The sequence below is a fragment of the Sebastes fasciatus genome, chromosome 21, assembly GCF_043250625.1.
Source record: "Sebastes fasciatus isolate fSebFas1 chromosome 21, fSebFas1.pri, whole genome shotgun sequence".
In the NCBI taxonomy this organism is placed as follows: Eukaryota; Metazoa; Chordata; class Actinopteri; order Perciformes; family Sebastidae; genus Sebastes; species Sebastes fasciatus.
In genome coordinates, this window is record NC_133815.1 from 9613044 (window position 1) to 9631910 (window position 18867).

At 41.8% G+C, this 18867-nt stretch overlaps 1 protein-coding gene across 16 annotated transcripts in view; it reads left to right on the forward strand.

Moving 5' to 3' along the window:
• The window catches only part of kiaa1217 (KIAA1217 ortholog), a 122521-nt gene that overhangs the window by 74599 nt on the left and 29055 nt on the right, over positions 1-18867 (forward strand). For 14 of the 16 annotated variants that reach the window (XM_074621733.1, XM_074621728.1, XM_074621725.1 and 11 more), the window contains one exon: positions 17498-17687. In XM_074621733.1, coding sequence (XP_074477834.1) covers positions 17498-17687 — 190 coding nt within the window. Of the gene's footprint in view, positions 1-9098; positions 9715-17497; positions 17688-18684; positions 18828-18867 lie in introns of those variants that run through there. The other 2 variants (XM_074621735.1, XM_074621739.1) reach the window with 2 other exon arrangements.

Here is an 18867-nt window from a genome sequence, read left to right on the forward strand (position 1 = left end):
TCTCTGATTCCAGCTCCTTAAATGTGAATATTTTCTAGTTTCTTTACTCAGTAAACTGAATATCTTTGAGTTGTGCACAAGGAAACACTGATAGACGTTTTTCACCATTTTATAGACCAAACAACTAATCGATTAATCGAAAAAATAATCAACAGATTAATTGACAGTGAAATATAACCATTAGTTGCAGCTCTAGTGTCCACTGAGTTTAAAAAAAAAAAAGATCCAGAACTGACTTTTACAATCTAAATAGATGCAGTAGTGGATACTGACATGGTTTCACTTCAATATAACTTGAATTTTCAGTTTTTCTGTTGCATTATCATCGTCTCATTCTTGGCATGGACTAATTTCACTGGATTTTGGAGGTTTGCTTTTTTTTCTGGGATTAGATTTAGGGCTGGGCAATATGACGATATATATCGTCTAAACGATATGAAAGTGTCTATCGTGTATATTTTTCTATATTGTTTATATCGCGATATAGGCTAGGCCTATATTTATTGATTTTTTTTCTCTACAATTTCACTTATTTATTTGTGTTCTTTGTGATTTGAATGTTTTTATGGTTGCTTTTAATGTTTGCTTTTACTGCAAAGAGCTGCTAAACTGTTTTTCGTTGTTTTCACTGACAATGACAATAAAGTCTCTATTCTATTCTATTCTATTATATTAAATTTGTTATGTTAAGTTTGCACTCAAGTTCTTAAAATGAGAGTACTTTTCATTTGTCAAGTATTTAATTCACACAGGAGTTATTTCATATAGACTATTTATTGAATTACCAGAAAGTTTGCTATACCGTGATATATAAGTTATCGACATATGAAATTACGTATATCGAGATAGAAAATCTTCGCCATATCGCCAAGCCCTTAATTAGACTGCATTATATTGCTTTTGATGTATCCAGGATTGCTGGATTTGTTCAGTATGTGCAGTAAGAAGCAGCAAGAAGAAGACTGTTTTATTTTGCTTGTGTATGAACTTGTCTAAAATAATTATGTTTGGGTCATTACCGGGTCATAGATAATGTTGTTTGGAACATACCGTCCTTATTAGCAGGAGCATTCATCTGAGACAGTGCTTTCTTCATGGTAGAGTTACTGTAAAAAATATCTGAAGTCAATTTGTGTAATATTATAAACCAGTTTGAAGTTGCTCATCTGCTGAAACGCTGAAACAAGACAGGGTGATGAAATGATCTGTTGGTGCTGATTTGCTGACTTTGTAAGACATGACACTTTTGAAATTGATTTTTGGGATGAAGCTCATATGTTATTCAGATGTTGGGAGTGAGAGTTGAGCGGCGATGGCTCTTGAATTTCTCATGTCAGGGAAGAAGATACAAGAAGCTGTCAGGAAGCAGACCGGTCTGAGCATGAATTTTCTGGCAAATGAACGCAGTGCTGATAAATGAAAAAAAAAAAAGATGATTGAAGAGCGTATTTGGCGTGATCTAATTCAGGGTGTCAAGAGGAATGTGATCATTCACTGCTAAGATAAACAGCAGAGAATTAAATGAAACAAAACCGAAATGACACGTTTATTGAAGCGTTTTTCACTCGGTGTCCCGGGGAGGTGTAGATAATTATTTTGCTTTGAGCGAAAAACAAATGAGGTGACTGATAGACGAAGGTTCCCACGCAGCCGTCAAAGTGCCGACCATACAGGAAAGACAACATCAGTGGCAACAATGCGTGCTTCAGAGGTGAGAAAGAATGGTCTCCGGGGGTTTCAGTTACAAAGGCGGAGATTTATCAAGGTCAAGCGGAGGTTGGGAAGATGATATCGCCTCAGTCTGAAAAGTGGATGACCCTGCTCCACCCAGCATGACTGCACACACACACACTGACTCACTCAGCCTTATATAAGGTACCCCTCAATTCCCCCCTCGTCTCCTTCAGTGATCCTTAAACCCGCAACAAAAGCGAGTGGTTTAATTTCCTCCTCTCCTCATCAGGCCTGCAAAGACCTGGATCCCACCCAAGGGAGATGAGATAATATCCCACTGGCCGGACCGCCACCCATCCTCTCACCTCTCTCTCTCTCTCTGCTCTGGGGCTTTGACGAGCACAAACTGAACCACTTGGCCGATCAGAGACACACACTGAATTCCCTTCTTTCCGCCCGTGTGTCAGTGTCTGTGTTTGATGAGCTGTGACTTGCTATAGGCCCCTGGTTTCCCTACTGAGTGGAATGGCCATGTTGGGACAGCTGTCTGCAGCTGTGGACACCAGATAGACTGACAGGTCTGTCACCCCCAAACTGTGATAATCCATCGGCTGATGAGAGCACGGATACAGTAACAGTAAACTGTTTTCCAGTGCAGTATTTCGGTGTAGTTCACCTACAGCATGTGGCTCAGACACAAAGATAATCAGATAAACTGAGTTTTTATTTTGTAAAGATTAAATTAACAATCAGTGGACAAGCTCCAGTTCTGAAAAGTGAAGCCAATGCGGAAGTGCCTTAAACTTGCATTCTTTCTAATGTCCAGCAGGGGGCGATTCCTCTGGTTGCAAAAAGAAGTCTGATTGTATAGAAGTCTATGAGAAAATGAGCCTACTTCTCACTTGATTTATTACCTCAGTAAACATTGTAAACATGAGTTTATGGTCTCAATCGCTAGTTTCAGGTCTTCTTCAATACAGCATGATGTTCATTTAGTAAATTATGGTCCCATTTAGAGTCAAATAGACCATAAAGCAGGGGATGCTTTAGGGCGTGGCTACCTTGTGATTGACTGGTCGCTACCACGGCGTTGTCCGTTCTGGGAGTTGTCCGTGTTTTCGTCTTACAATTTTAAATCTTTCACAATGTCTTTTCAGTTCATGAAAGTTAATTGTAACATTTTGGTCACCTAAAACTGTTATTCAGCGTTCGGTTGTACTTAGCTCCATCCTCTCGTGTCACTTCTTGTTGCAAAAAAACAAGATTGCGACAGCCAAAATGCCGAACTCGAGGCTTCAATAGCTTCAACAGTCTATGCGAACAATACAGTCTCTTGTGATCCTTTACTGATAAATTGCCACCATACACTTTTTGCTCTGTACTTAGCCAGATGTGCTTCTTCTATTTGCTCCAGACATTTGAACTAAATGTGCTCTTTGTGTAGTTTATTTATTTTTTTACCAGTTTTCGGCTGTTTGTTATTGAAATGACAGCCCACATGTTGAACATGCTGTTTGTTTGTGTGTCCTAAAGAGCCAAGATGCCGTGCATCCCTTGAAATTGAAAGCACATCATTCAATGCATTAAAGAGGCGGAACATATGTTTTTGAATCCAACTTTAAAAAAAAAAAAAAGACTTGGCATTTTCTAAGTTTTTCATTTACACACGATCTATCGTGGGTAACTGTCTTGTAATACATCATGTGTTGGTTATTGTTGGCAACGCACCATGATGGCAGTACTATATCGTGTTATGATTTCTTCATCCATCAAAGTCGAACTTTACTAATACAGCTTTTTTGATGCTAAAAGGCTATGTCAGCCTAATAGCTTTTTAATATGACACAATTAAAAAGGTAGAGGGATAGTGGTAATAATAATAAACTTTTTCACGTTTTAATCTTATACTAAGTGCTTTACAAAAAAGACATGACTGTTTATTAAAAACAAAAAGAAACGTTTAATGGGGAAAAAAAATTGGAAGAAGCCTTGGGAAAAGGATCACACAGGAAGAGCTCCCCCAACTAGTAGTTGGGCAGCAAGTCAAAAGCAGATCAGTGATTTAAATTAAACATGCTGCGTTAAGTTAACAACACCAATAAGACGGCAGGGTGCACAACATCTGCACCATCCCACCAAATCATGTCGAACAAAGCCACATAAATGCTGCTCATTTGTCATTATACACAGTAAATGTACTGTAAACTCTCCCTCTGGGTCGTCTTGAGGCATTGCAACATTTGGCCGGTCCCCCCACATGCTTCTCTCTGTGGGCTCCTGGCCACGCTACACTCTTGCTCCTCAGAACCAAGGTCGGCTAGATAACACTGGCTCCGGGCATGCATCGCCTCCCTGCAAGAGATCCGACCGTGATCAAAGAAACAAAGAATAGGGAGGGAGTTTTGGGGGAGTGGTGTTCCTGTTTTTAACTAAACAGAAGAAAAAGAATTCATTGTCTTCCACTCCTGGCACAGTGAGAGTTGACAGAGATAGATCTGGTAAGCACACATGCAGATTATTGCACACTGAAACATTTATACCCATGTGATATTTCCACAAAAGACCCCTTTGTCGTAGCCTTTATTGCACCTTGTGCCTGACGTCCCACAATCCGACAGTGTGTGCAGCAGGTCTGCAGCAAAGCATCTGTTTTTAATCATCCAACCTCCTCCGCTGACCATCAGGAGCTGCACTGTTTTTATAGCATCTGCCACCTCTGCATGAAGTGACACATTGAGAGCTACCGCGAGTAACACAAACAAGAACCACAAGGTTAATGACGGGCATGCGTCGACCTGCCGGTTAATAAGGGTTATGTGGCGGGGGTTCAGGTTTTAGGGGTGCAGCAGCACCCCAACTGAGAGGACAAGTTGTCCGTGGAGTGGCGCCAAGACTGTGTCTAATCCTGAGTGTCGTGGTAGGGGGTGGGGTGGGGGGTTAAGCCGATCTGACAGAAGGCCCTTGATGGACCTGCCTCCGATCACGGCTGATAATGAGTCAAGCCAGACAGAATTTTACACACAAACGCAACGCCAGCGTGTTAATCAGACCAGCTAATCAGGTCTGAGCTCTCTTCAGTGTACTCTTTCTGCAGCACAACAGAGCTGTATTAGCGCGGGCTTTAGTTAACAACGGCAGTCAGAGTTGTCTTATAATGTTGTTCCTCTGGTTTAACCGGCAGGTAGAGGTTATGAGGATCCTAAAAAAGTTCAGATTTTCTTGACAGATTTTCAAAGAATGCAGGTGAAATGTCTATGACCTTTTTAACCTCAAGTCTTTACATTCCTTTGTGTGCAATTAAGACCGTTTGTCAATACGGCAGTTGCAGCCTGGAGGAACATTCCTTGACGTATTTTATCTGCTTGGCTGTCGCTATAGTGCAGAGCTGTGCAGCGCGACACCGGCACAGTGTAGGGGGTGGAAAAAACACAACTGAAGTTTAGGGCTGGGTAATATATCAATATTGAATCGATATCGTGATGTGAGACTAGATATTCTCTTAGATTTTGGATATTGTAATGCGACATAAGTGTTTTCCTGGTTTTAAAGTGTGCATTACAGTACAAAAGATGTCATTTTCTGCACCTACCAGACTGTTCTAACTGTTTTATTTTTGCCTTTACCCACTTATATTATTATACTTATATCATTATATCTGCCTTTATAAAGCCTGAAGGTAATACAATTTGGCGCCAGACATAAAATTAAGCCTGTCTTTAGTATCTCATGTGTGCAGTTTAGTCCTAATTTCTCTTAGTAACCCACGCTGCAGAATAAACTAAGATTGTAAAGATAATTCAAAGATAAAACATAAAGAAGATAATAATAATCAGATCAAATGTAGTTTTTAGCAGATTTTATTTCATTCTCTTTCACAACACTTTTCCACCAAAATTCAGGAAATAAGAAAAGAAACTATTTCATCAACACAAAAAATATCCCATTACTCATTCCGACATAGTCCACAGTTACGTCAGAGCAAGCTTTTAGTGGTGATGGCAACTGATGATTATTCATCAAAACTCTCATTGTGTAAATATTTTGTGAAAGCACCCAATAGTCAACCCTAAAATATCGTCGCAATATCGATATATCGAGGTATTTGGAAAAAAATATTGTGATATTGTTTTTTCTCCATATCGCCCAACCCTATTTTAATCTAGTAATGTTTTGGCCATAAATGATGTACAGTATATACACACTGCCAACTAATAACACGAGATTAGTTTCATTGTCAGTTACTGAAAAGCCTGCAAAGGTCAACACCCTCAAATGTCACATCTTTCCCAGTATTTACCTGTTTGGTTGCTCATTATGTTTGGTTGGTATTGAAGGAGGCCTCAGGCATCTTGGCATCCTTTCCATTCTTTGATTGACAGCAATATGATGCCAGTTGTTAGACTAGATTGAGGAATTAATTGTTGAGTAGCTATAAGCTAATGAAAAAAAATATGTTGTCACCAGTCAGGATGATGCACACATGCTGTGAAAATCACCGCTCTGTATTTGTGTTCCTGATGTTCTGTCTTCAGATTTTCAGTTGGAAAATCTTTCATTTTGATTGCTCGCCATTCCTGGCTCACCTGTTCACATTTTTCTTATATTGGCAAAGATATTCCAAGCTTTATGACCCCCAGAACCAAACGGGGAGCAAGCAAGAGGGGCGTTTCTGCTTCTCTATCTGTACCTTTGCTTTGCAAGTCTTTGCATGCAGCCCAACATCTGGACTCCACCTTGGGCCAAAGGTATGAGCCTTATACTTCAAAAGGCATATCAGACACACAGAGGCACATCAGGATGATTTCACCACTGACAGGACCGGTTCCAAGCATCTGGCTCAAACCTTATTCTGATCTCCTGCGCTTTATTTCCATTTGGCCGTTCTCAGTGGAGACTAAGGGGGAGTGTGGGCGTGGGACTGAGAGAAGCATGGCAACGACTTGGCTCCAAGTCCGACTTGCTTTTCTAAATGTTTAAAATACATTTTCAACAGATAGAACGAGAAGGCAGCTTTCTCTTTCACTAAACAAGATGACATAGAGGACAGGGAACACCTGGAATATAAGTATACAGTATATATTGCAGCTAATGGAATCGGTAATAAATTAAATTATTTGACAGAAGTGGAGCATGTGCTGCAGTTTATCACAGCACCCCCTCCTCAGGGTGACACCATAATCTGCTTCAACTACGGCTCATGTGTTACATATACAAGGATTCACGTTATATCCCATGCCACTCAGCTCTTGCGACATTTAGTTTGCCACTTTGCTGATGGTGTTAACATGGTAGCTGACAAAACAAGTCAGGCCAGCTCGGTGCAGAGACAACTTGGCTGTGACTTAGCTCTTTAAGTATCAGTGGGTGCTGTTGTTTATTGACAGCGAGAGGTGGAGTTTTGTGACTTGTCACATAGGGTTGAGTGAGTCATCTAGAGCTGAGAGCTGTGTAAGTTCGTCTGTGTGTGTGAACTGTGTTTCTTATTGTGTCTGTGAGAGGTCAAGAAAAGGTCAAAAACATGTTACTACCAGTCAGTGAGAGGAAAAATAAACAATGGACAGTGATAAAAATAAGCACGGATAAGCACAGAAAAGTCTAGAGCTGCTGCAACAATCAATCAATTAGTTGTCATTCAACCATTAAATTAGAGGCCAACTACTTTAATAATTGGTTTATAATTTTTGACCGCAGGGGGCCAGCCCTACAAACACAAAAGCCTGTCACTGAGTGATGAAGTTACACGATTGGTCGGCCAAGTTTTGGAGTGAAACGAGATTCAGCGGTGTCATAGCCTATTATATCTCGCTTAACATGTTTTCAGAAGTAGATTTTGGTGGATTGTTTAGACGGAATAACATAAACTTTATGAGCAGGCCGACATGTTGTTTCCTGTTTGAAACGGCAAGCCGAAAACCAGGGACCAATCAGATGCATTCAATGATAGGGTACGTCACCGCTTGAACGGCCAGTTGAGTGGAACAGCGTGTCTCCTAGTGTCCTCGCCAGACCTGGTGGACATGTAACGCTGGATTTAACATTATAGACATGACCACTGACTATTTGTATTACAATTTAGCCACAAATTTTACAGACACGGTCTAGCCATATACTCGGTTTTGACCGAATATTTTTGAGTTGTGACAAATCAAGACATTTGAGGATGTCATCTTGGGCTTTGGGAAACACAGATCCACATTTTTCACCATCAATTAAGCGAGAAAATAATAAACAATGAAAATAATCGTTAGTTGCAGCCCCTAAAATAGTCATAATCTAACATTTAAGTATAAAATAAACTGTAGCCGACAGTGTTTACTTGACAGTGATGTGCAGGTTTTTCAGAAACATTGGAGCTAAATTAAAACTTCAGTTTACTACTGATTATCTGACTCTCTTTCTACACACAGAGACGCACAGAGAAAACTCTCCTCCGGGAGAGCGGGTGTAATAAATCTTCGGCTCGGCGGAGGAGCGTATGTGGTCCTCGGTGACTTGTTAATTAGGCATGAATAGCAAAGCCATTATCAGGGCCGCTTTCATGGGACCAAAAAGGAGACTTGACATTTGACAAAATACTGTGATTTAAAACCAGCCAAGACCTCCAATACACTGTTAACGAATAAAGGTGCAAAAATAGCAGTAATAGAATTATGCCCCCTTTGATCGCATTAGCTTATATGTGCGTTTTCTGTGTGTGCAACATGATGTAGAGAGGATGCAGGACTCCGGTTTCTCCGGAGAGAAGAAAGCCCTCTTTGTTTTGGTGACCACAGACTCAGAGCCACACATTCTCAGATATACACACCCAGAGAGGCTCAAATTAGAGCTGGAAGGTGATTTCTTTTACCGCCGTAGAGACGCTCTCTGGAGACGGACTAGGTTCATGTGAGGACGTGTCATATAAATGGGCCGTCTGAAATACGAGCACGGCTTTGTCCACTGTGTATATACTGTATGGATGGGTGCTTTTTGTGTTTCTTTCACTTAAGAAGGATCCTCTGTGTGTGTGTGAGATAATCAAATATTTATTGCCTTATCCTGGGTTCAGAGATGTTAAACGTGTTTTGCTCTAGATGAAGTGATCTTAAAGAACAAGTTTTGACAGATCATGGTTCGGCAGCGCCGTCGGCGAATAGTTTGCATGTATTTGTTTGGTAAGAGAGACAGTGAGGTGTGTGCAAATCATTGCATGCAAGACTAGTAAATGATCTGCCAGTCTTAGTCTGGACCTGTAGCCTTATGTAATGCCTTGACTGGAACACAGCACCTTCTCAACAAAAAAGTGAATACTTTTCAACACAAATGGCTCCTCCTGTAATGATCCCTACATTTATTACTGTAAAATTTACTCTGAAGCCAAACTAGGAATATTTCAGCATTGGTATTTAGATGTTTGAACGTGTGTCCGAGTGTGTTGTATCGGACGAGGGCCTGCTGAGTGAGTATATCTCGCATACAGGCTTTCAGGATCCCAGAGGGTAGAGCAGGGTCTTATCTCCTCGGGACACAAGTGTCATCTTTCTGTCTTCAGCTGCAGCCATAGGGCAGTGAGATGGAAGCTGAGATTGGACATGGGGATTAGTGTTAGAGCTGCCGTTTAAAGATAAAACATATATTTTTTAGCACTGAATGGAAACTTTATGGAGTTTTAAAGCTGTTTCAGGGATCCGATTTTCTACTCACAGGCTGCAAGTAAGAAATATTTAAACATTGTGATTCGTGCCTCATTCTCAAACTCAATCTCTGCCTCGCACAATGGTGCACGGATGCATAATGCAGACATACAAACAATTGCTTTCCCCTGCTGTCTGCCGGGTTTTGTATTGTGCTGCCGGATAGTTAGGGATGTGGGGCGGTGTGTGCGCTTTGGATCATGGGGGGGCATCCGCTGTGAGTTAGAGCAGAAAGAGAAGGGAGCGGAACGGGGCGGTTGCACATAGCGAGCGCTACAAGGGCTGAAATAACAGCAGAGGAAGTGACCCTGTTTCCAGTCTTACATGGAAGTCACTGCTGGAAGGAGATCACCACTGGTCTGAGATGGTAAATACTACATTTATGCTTGTTAAGATCATTTGGAACGGGATGTTTTTGCCTTTTAAGTCGGATTGAACATGACATTATGACTCTATATATTCTAGGGCTGTCAATTGATTAAAATATGTAATCGTGATTAATCGCATGACTGTCCATAGTTAATCACAATTAATCGCACGTGTCATCTGTTCAAAATGTACCTTAAAGGGAGATTATGTCAAGTATTTAACACTCAAATATGCTGCTTTATGCAAATGTATGTATATATTTATTATTAGAAATCAATTAACAACACAAAACATGACAAATATTGTCCAGAATCCCTCACAGGTACTGCATTTAGCATAAAAAATATGCTCAACATAGCAAACTGCAGCCCAACAGGCAACAACAGCTGTCAGTGTGTCAGTGTGCTGACTTGACTATGACTTGCCCCAAACTGCATGTGATTATCATAAAGTGGGCATGTCTGTAAAGGGGAGACTCGTGGGTACCCATAGAACCCATTTTCATTCACATATCTTGAGGTCAGAGGTCAAGGGACCCCTTTGAAAATGGCCATGCCAGTTTTTCCTCGCCAATAATTAAGTTTAAAGCGTTATTTAGCCTCCTTTGTGACCAGCTAGTATGACATGGTTGCTACCAATGGATTCCTTACTTATTTCTAGTTTCATATGATACCAGTATTTTCACTCTAGCTTTAAAAGCCAGCTACAACCTCTGAAATGTCGATTGTGTTAATGCGTTAAAGAAAATTAGCGGCGTTAAAACGGATTTGCGCTAACTTTGCCAGCACTCGTATATTCATATTAGAATGGCTCTGCTTTTAAACCTAGTGTGGCAACTCAACACAGCGTTTTCTCCTCCACAAACTCCCACTGGCTGGTATATCTGATGGTCACGCAAAGTTGACTTTTGTAACCTCTCTCATGCAGCGGAGTGGGTGATGTCTGCTGGTGATAACCGTGACTAACTCGTGTATGCGTGAGTGGATGAAATCAATTGGACGGTGTGGCTCAGTTGTTGGAAATGTCAGTGGCGGAAGAGATAGGCATCTCGCCTCCTCTCAGCACTGGGTCAACAGGCACAGTATTGTATGTCTGATTGTGCACATAATTTCTGATTGATTATACTTGCCGATGTAATATTTTATTAATGCGTTAGAAACAGTTGTGCTTATTGTTTTGTAGTTTCCGATATGATTATAAACTTGCAGATAGCGTGTCTTGAACTGCTTCACCTTCGCTGTCAGCTTTGACTGTGGATGCTATAAAGTCATCTCCTTTTTAACACACCAATTAACAAGCGGGGCCCATCTCTGAAAGGTCATCTGGGGATTTGGATGTAGGGATTAGAGGAGGAATGCATCAGGGGGAGGGAGGGAGAGAGGGATGTGGAGGCAATGAATGGGAATGGATGACTATGGGATTTCAGTATAATGTCATTAAGGCTAGGGGAGACAAAGGATGATGGTTCGTCCACAGACAGCATACGGACGGAGCGCTGACTGCTTGATCGACAGCGGCTTTATGGCTCAAAAGTTGAGCAGCGCTGCAGTTTCAGACTCACACAGGTGTTTTTAATGAATTCCTGTAAGTTTGGGAACTTTTATTTCTGTGGAAAAACACTTTAACTGACACATTAAAAGCATCTTACTCAAATTTGACGCTTACCACATTGACTCAAGCGGAATAACATGTCAGAATGAGACGAGTTAGGTAAGGGGTTAACAGTCTGCGGAGTCTTCTGTTGATGTGTTTGCCATACAGATCAGGCCAGGTAATTACAGCTAGCTCTCTATTTCCGCTCCCCAGAGCAAGGGCCAAATTAGCATCTTAAGTGGGAAGCTGTGCTCACAACACTGAAGTTTAAAGGGTTTAAAACCGCACAAGCATCCGCTCTCATGTTTACATTCTTTCACGTCTGGAGAGACAATATATAAAGTCAATGAAACTCGTTTCTCTGGTTATCTGTGTGTTAACTCTGTGTACATAAGAGATGATGCGTGAATGCGGATGCTCGTAGTAACTGTAGATAAGTACAAGTTATCTTTGGCCTGACTTGTGAAACTTGCAGTGTATCTTTTGCCCCAGATCTCCAAAATGATGCAACCCAAAGGTGATAAAGATCGACAGATGTCGGGGAGAGGTGAAAGCCAAGCTATGTTATGAGAAAGCTATTATAACCCCGACTATGTTGATTATATAAGAAAGTAGGCGCCAATCAGTGGGCTTTGTGTAGGCTGGCTGGCAGCAGGTGTGGCGCGTGATGCCCTGGCAGCTTTTCGAGACTATGTCTATACTTAAATTCCCATGAGTGACACAGCAGGCTGCCATTATTCCTCAACAATCATGATTTACTTTAATCGCCCCGTCTCGGCTCCGTGTGTCAGCCTGTCTGTCAGGAGCTGAGACAGGGGCCGCGTGATATAACATAATCTGCTCTGCTTGGTGAAATCGTGCGACGTTGTCCCTTCAGTTTGAAACGGCTCTGTTTGTAATATTCAAGACAGGTGGCAATGAAAAAGCACCCGTACTGTACATGCATGCGCAGATGCACTGAGAAGAGAAATGATGGCATTAGAATATTACATTCATTTTGGGAATGCAGACACGCAAACACGGACCTGAGCTTTCTTCATAATGACAGCATGTTTGTCAGACCACTGTTGCATAAATGTTTTGCAGGATGTCCTGGGTACGGGTCAGATTTTCTGGAACAATGGCCTGACTCACTCATGCATGCTCTCAGTCTCTCTTTGTATCCCTCTCTTTCAAACACAGGCAGCACGCATTTTGACTTTCTTTTATCTGTTTTTTTCCACAAGCACGGTTGTTTGTCTAATCGCCGCTTGTCCACTTTGCATTACACTTGACATCCATTCGATTTAAAGCTGTTGCAAGTGGCGTTCGAGACAATTAGGAACCTTAAGATACACAATATAGTGCCTTTTGTGAGCAAGCGCCTGAGGAAAATGTTTGCTGCAGCAGAGCAGATTGCATCTTAGCTACACAACATTTAACGGAGGCATTGAGTTATTTCTAGACCTGCTCTAACATACTCTTGACACAGGTATATATAGCAACCCACTGACACTGACTATACAGACAACCCAACATCTTTGTACAGTAGTAGACATTTTCTGCTTTCTTTGACACTTCCAAGATCTATTTTCTCGACGCGCTCCTTCTCAGGGGGCTCTTTTCATGACTCTATAACTTCATATTCCTGTGTATAAGCTAATGTCGGCGTCTCAGTTTCACATTCATCATAGCTGTCAGAGCAAATGTGGCGTACAGAGGCAGCCGCTGCTGAAAAAGCAGAATCACAGGCTGCATGGTTTTGACTGAAGCGGGGGAAATCACTGGCGTGGAATGTACTGTAGGTGTGGAGCGGGTTGGAGCAGGTTTTACGGTGCTAATCAGCGGTTGTCCTGCGGTTTCCACATCTGGACGCTAAAGCGGGAAGTGGTTAGCCCGAGACAGGAAGTGGCTTTCGATGCGAGGCCTTTTCAGACATAACCATAGTCGAAATGAGGATCTCTGCATGCATGCATGAGAAAGAAGAAGGGAGGGAGGGAGACAGAGGAGTTCATCTGGACTAAACTGTTGACCTTTGGAGGGGACACCTCATTTGTCAGATGTGGACTGGTGTGGAGAGGTTTAACTTAATTACCTCTTTCCACAGGGAGGCAGAAGGTCTCATTTGCAATTTCCTGCACTTTTATATGCGACTGCTTCCGATTTAACTTTCTTTGTCTGCTGTGCAATTCTTCTCCAGCTGTCACATTATGTCTATTTAAACATTTTTCTGGGGATTTGGCAGAAATAGAAAGCAATAAGGGCACTTCAAAGTAAAACAAGAAGTTAAATAGTCGTTGCTAGTTGCATAGTTGCTTCAAAGGTATCCTAGACGATAATCTGAGCGTTAATATGGCAGCAAACAACTATTTACAATGCAAAGATGTAGAGGAGTATTGTCTACCTGAGCAGAGAATGAAGTCGCTGTCCCTCTATGTGTTGTAATCCGAGCTTCTCCGTGCTGCAGGCCGTGCGTGCCTTTCAGTGCAAGTTAGTGCAAAGTAATAATTCCAGCAGGATGTAATTAAAAAATTAGTTATTAAAGTTTTTTTTTTTTCAAAAGTATATGTTACATTGACTTCGGCTCTATAGCTGAGCCCTCATTTACTTCACCAAGTATGTTTCTTCATGCAATAAACTCATGACACATGCTACTTAAGTAATCATCTCTACAAGTGAACGTTTGAATGCAGGTTGTTCTTCCTACGCTTTGGTATTTCAGAAAAAATATTGGATTACACTGCCAGACCAGTCTGACATAATTACTACCTACAGGTGATGGAGGAAGCCAATATGACTCAACACTCCCAAGGGTGACACAGTAACATACGAGAAGATCGAGCAGCAGCGTGGGAGGCCTGTTTAGACCCACCACCACCAAATACGCTCATAAATCATTCAGAGTTCAGATTAAATTTCCCAACACATGTCGGGCTTCAGGTGACACGTCAACTCCATGTGACCCTTCTGTTTTTAAAGGTCATTATCATCACCACGTATTAACAGTATAAGGGCCCATTTTTATTCATGTATTTTTAATCTGTGGGTGCTGCAGCCTAAGCGTATTTTAATGGAATTACAGGAGTTGTTGAGTGATGGCTCAGCAGTTTTGCCTGCTGCGTCAGGTCGCTGTGAAGGTGCATCACGTACAGTAAATGCCTGCACACTATAACTCAGCACATATATCCCATGGGGAGGAGGATGGTGATGAATGGAAATGCTCCAGGGGTATTTTATATTATTAATGATGGCAAACCATTTTTGCCCAAAGACTATATTTAGTTTGATATGGAATAATGCCAGTGAGGGTTTTGGATAATATTTGTCATTGTTTCTTGTTGTTAATTGATTTCCAATAATAAATATATACATACATTTGCATAAAGCAACTCTATATATTTGCCCACTGTCATGTTGATAAAAGTATTAAATACTTGACAAATCTCCCTTTAAGGTACATTTTGAACAGATAAAAAATGTGCGATTAATTGTGATTAGCTATGGATAATCATGTGATTAATCACGATTACATATTTTAATTGATTGACATCCCTCATACGGACATACTTTGGGCAAGTATCTAACAGTACAACTTTGAATTTTTTAGATCACATGAAAAATTGCACTTTTATTAATAGTCAAAATCAGGATTTTTGAAAAATGAGGACAAACGCTAACATTGTGTTATTTAATAAATGTTTTCCATATGAAATATTTGTTCACACTACATATGCATGCATGTCTTTGATATTCAACATGTTCTGAGTTCATAGATACCAAATCCTTGATTGTGCTCCTTGTAGTTTCTGAGATACAGCAGTTTTCTTATCATAATATATCTAGTCTTTGGGCATATTAGACTACTGTTTTTACCTCAAATATAATGGAGTCTATTTCAAAAGTAGTAGTCCCATGTACCGCCCCAAAAAACAACAATTTGACAGATTTTGAACATTTCTTCACATTTGTGGTGAGGCAAGCCCAGAGAACACTACCACAAAAGGAAATTAAAAATGTCAGTTGTGGGCACAAAGGGGTTTATAGAAATGAAGTGGTGCGGTTTCCAGGATTTCTTTGTCAGTCCTCTGTAAACTAGCTGCAAACTAAATGCTTGTGTTGAAGATATATTTGCTTTTAGCCTCTTTCTACTTTTCTTTGGTCTGCTGTCGACATTGATTTGTTTCCATGGCTCCTCTGTTTTGTTTGATGACCATCTCTTTTTCCATCTCACCCTCCCACTGGCACGTCTTAGCCATTTGCTTTTTATTTGCTTCTTCTTCTCTCCTTTTTTTTTCTCTCCCATCAGTCTTTACAGGCCATGCTCTCCTCCCTTCACTCTGAGCTTGACATTCAGTGCTACTTGATGAAAATCCAATTGCCCCACAGAGTTCGTCAGCCTTTTATCTTTTATCTGCATCAGGCCATTGTGTGTGTGTGTGTGTGTGTGTGTGTGTGTGGCTATGTTGCATGTAGGCATCCTCACTAACATCTGCTGTGTGACCATGTTAGTGCCCCCGTGCATCTTAGCGTCTGACCTATCTGTGCCTGCCAAGCACACTCGGCCGGCTGCCAGGATAAACCAGTTCTGGCCATGAATTCTCCCACAAATGTCAACTGCACTTAATATGAAAAGCTTAAATTCTTTATTTGTCCGTACGTGTATGAGAGAGTGTGAGAGAGTGGCAGAGTGTGCATGCAGGTGTGTTTTCAAGATAACCTGGTGGACCCGGGCCTTGTGTCTCCAGCTGCATTAGCTCCACAGCACCACACGTACCGCCAGGGAAGAAGAGCATTTCATAAAGAGCCCAGTGTTCACTGACCCCTCAGTCTTAGTCCCACCTCGCCTCCGCGGTGCAGATCACCTTACAGCGCCGCACAATAACCTCAATGGGCTCTGTAGTCTTGTCACACATCATGTTATTGTAGCCGTGGCTGGAGGATGCCACGTCATGTAGATCCGATTACACAGTAGCCAACTGATCTTCTAGTCTTGATGATCCTTAATCAGTGGTAAAAAAAAGTACTAGTACTTAGTACTAGGGGTGTAAGAAAACATTGATACACATGAGTATCACAATATTATGTTTTGTAATGCTGTATAGATTCTCCAAAACACTGTCGATTTTTAATCAACCTCTTAAAACTCTGATGACCTGCCATCAGGCCCGGCCGCTATTCGATCTTTCGGAGGTTGTAGCCGGCTCAGTTTTAGAGATAGTGAGGGTCCTGGCATCATATGAAACTGGAAAACCTAAGGAATCCATTGGTGCCAACCATGTCATACTAGCTTGTTGCAAAGGAGGCGAAATAAAGCTCCAAATTTAGGCTCAATTTTGGTAAGGAAAAACTGGCATGGCCATTTACAAAGGGGTTCTTTGACCTCTGACCTCAAGATATGTGAATGAAAATGGGTTTTATGGGTACCCACGAGTCTCCCCTTTACAGACATGCCCACTTTATGATAATCACATGGAAATTTGGGCAAAAACCATGCCATTTTTTTGCATGCAGTATGTGTTTTTTCCTAAAATTAGATTTAAAAAATCGCAATATATCACCTTGCTTACAGTATCGCAATATATTGAATCGTTACCACTGCATCATGATGCGTATCGTATCACCAGTTTCTTGCCAATACACAGCCCTTCTTAGTACCCACACCGCAGGTTTCTATCTGATCTCTTTCAGTGTGTCATCATGCAGGTTTTGAGCTGTAGACCCTGGCTCATGCGGGTGCATATGAAATCTAAAAGTTGAGTCTCCTGTAGTATGATTAGAAGCTTTCTCATGCTTGATAACTTTTAGTTGCTGTGATGTGCTTGCGATGTGGCACTGAACAGTGTTAGATGTGAGAGCATGTATCAGTAACATACAGTATTAACTGCACTTTTGCATGACTGCAGTCGATTGGTTTATTTAGTTGTTGTGCTGGAGTCGAGCTCAAACATCAAAGGTGCTTTATTCCAGCTCGCTGAAGAATGTGTGTGTGACTCATAACATTTGACATTGTCAGAGCGGCAGATATTTTTCTAAGTCCACCGAATGCATCATATCTTAAAGAGTGTGTTTGACACTTATTGGAAAATGAGAACGCTTTGTTGTGTCATTTCAAGACTGAAAAACAAATGCATGTACCGTGTCATTTTGTGTGAAATGTGTCCATGGTCTAACCCTTAACGTATCATTTTTCTATGTGCCTCCCCCTCCAGAGCAGAAGCCCAAAGCACGGCCCACAGCCCGGCGGCGGCGACCAGGTTGACCACCTCTCCCTGGCCTCCCTGGACTCGTTGGACGCCATGTCTGAGTCCGACGCACCCTCAGCCTTCACCCGCGGCAGCCGGGTTCGTGCTAGCCTGCCCGTGGTGCGATCGACCAACCAGACAAAGGACCGCTCGCTAGGTACGCTATGTGTGAAGTTTTTTAATTGATGACAGTTGAGAAAAAATATCTGGATTAGGCTTTGCTGCTTGTCTTGTAGTTCTGTTTCCCCAAACTTTTTATATCTGGTGTATTAAAAACTTATAGAGAATAAAGGCCATATCTCAAATCTTAAATTGACTTTGTGAATAGACCGAGGTGAAAGTGAATTGACATTAATCTTCTTGAATAACCTACACTTTGCAGCTCTTTTTAGCATAATCTTGGCACAACTTTAGAACTTTCTGAAATAACTCCCAACCACACCGTGATCTCACCGCTTCACCTTGTCCAAGTCTCTTCCCCCTCACTCCATCTATCTTCTCCTCTCCTCCCTCCGTCCTTCCTCCACCTCAGCTCGCGGCTCCCGTTTTAATTAGAATTAATTTCCTCTGTAGTGAAAGATTAGGGAATCCATCCACAATATGCCATCGTGTTATTGACAGGATTAGAAATGGGTCGTCTTATCAACACAAATAGGGCCTCATTTGCATCCATATGCAGACGCGCCGCGCCGTGAGTTGTGCGGAATTAGGTTGCTGCGTTGGGGTGAGAAAGTGGTGGAAAGAGTTTGAGAAGTTCCCAAAACAAAGTGTGTAGTTTTTCAGGAGTCTTTAAAGGTAGCTCACAACTCAGCACGGCATCTGCCACCGGATAATAGCGACGCGTCTGAATGGCACGCCTTTTGACCAAAGTGAAAATGAATGGAACTATAGGGTGCCGTTTTCCACGCTTTTCCGTGCCAGCAGCGCCTCTTGCTTTGCTTGAGAAGCAAACCCTGTACAAAAACACTTTTGCTTTGCCACGCATGCATGCGCATACACACACAAACACACATGCCCTCTCTCGCTCTCTTTTTCCCTCTCAAAAACATCAGGACACAGCGTTATGACAGCAGGGGGTTATGGTGTGATAAAGGGGGAGGAGAGAAAAAGGGGCACCACTTCACTAGAGCGTCCCTCCCACAGCCTCTCACGCACACACACACAAACACACACTTCGCTGGGTCCCAACGGACATTTGGGGCTTAGTATCTGCAGCTTGTACTGTAGGAGTTGGCGCGTGGTCTTTTCCAGAGCATCATAAGACTTAAGAAAACAGGAAATCCTTAAAACCCCTAATGTGAGTATCAGATTTCATCTAGAGCGTGGCATCAAGTGTG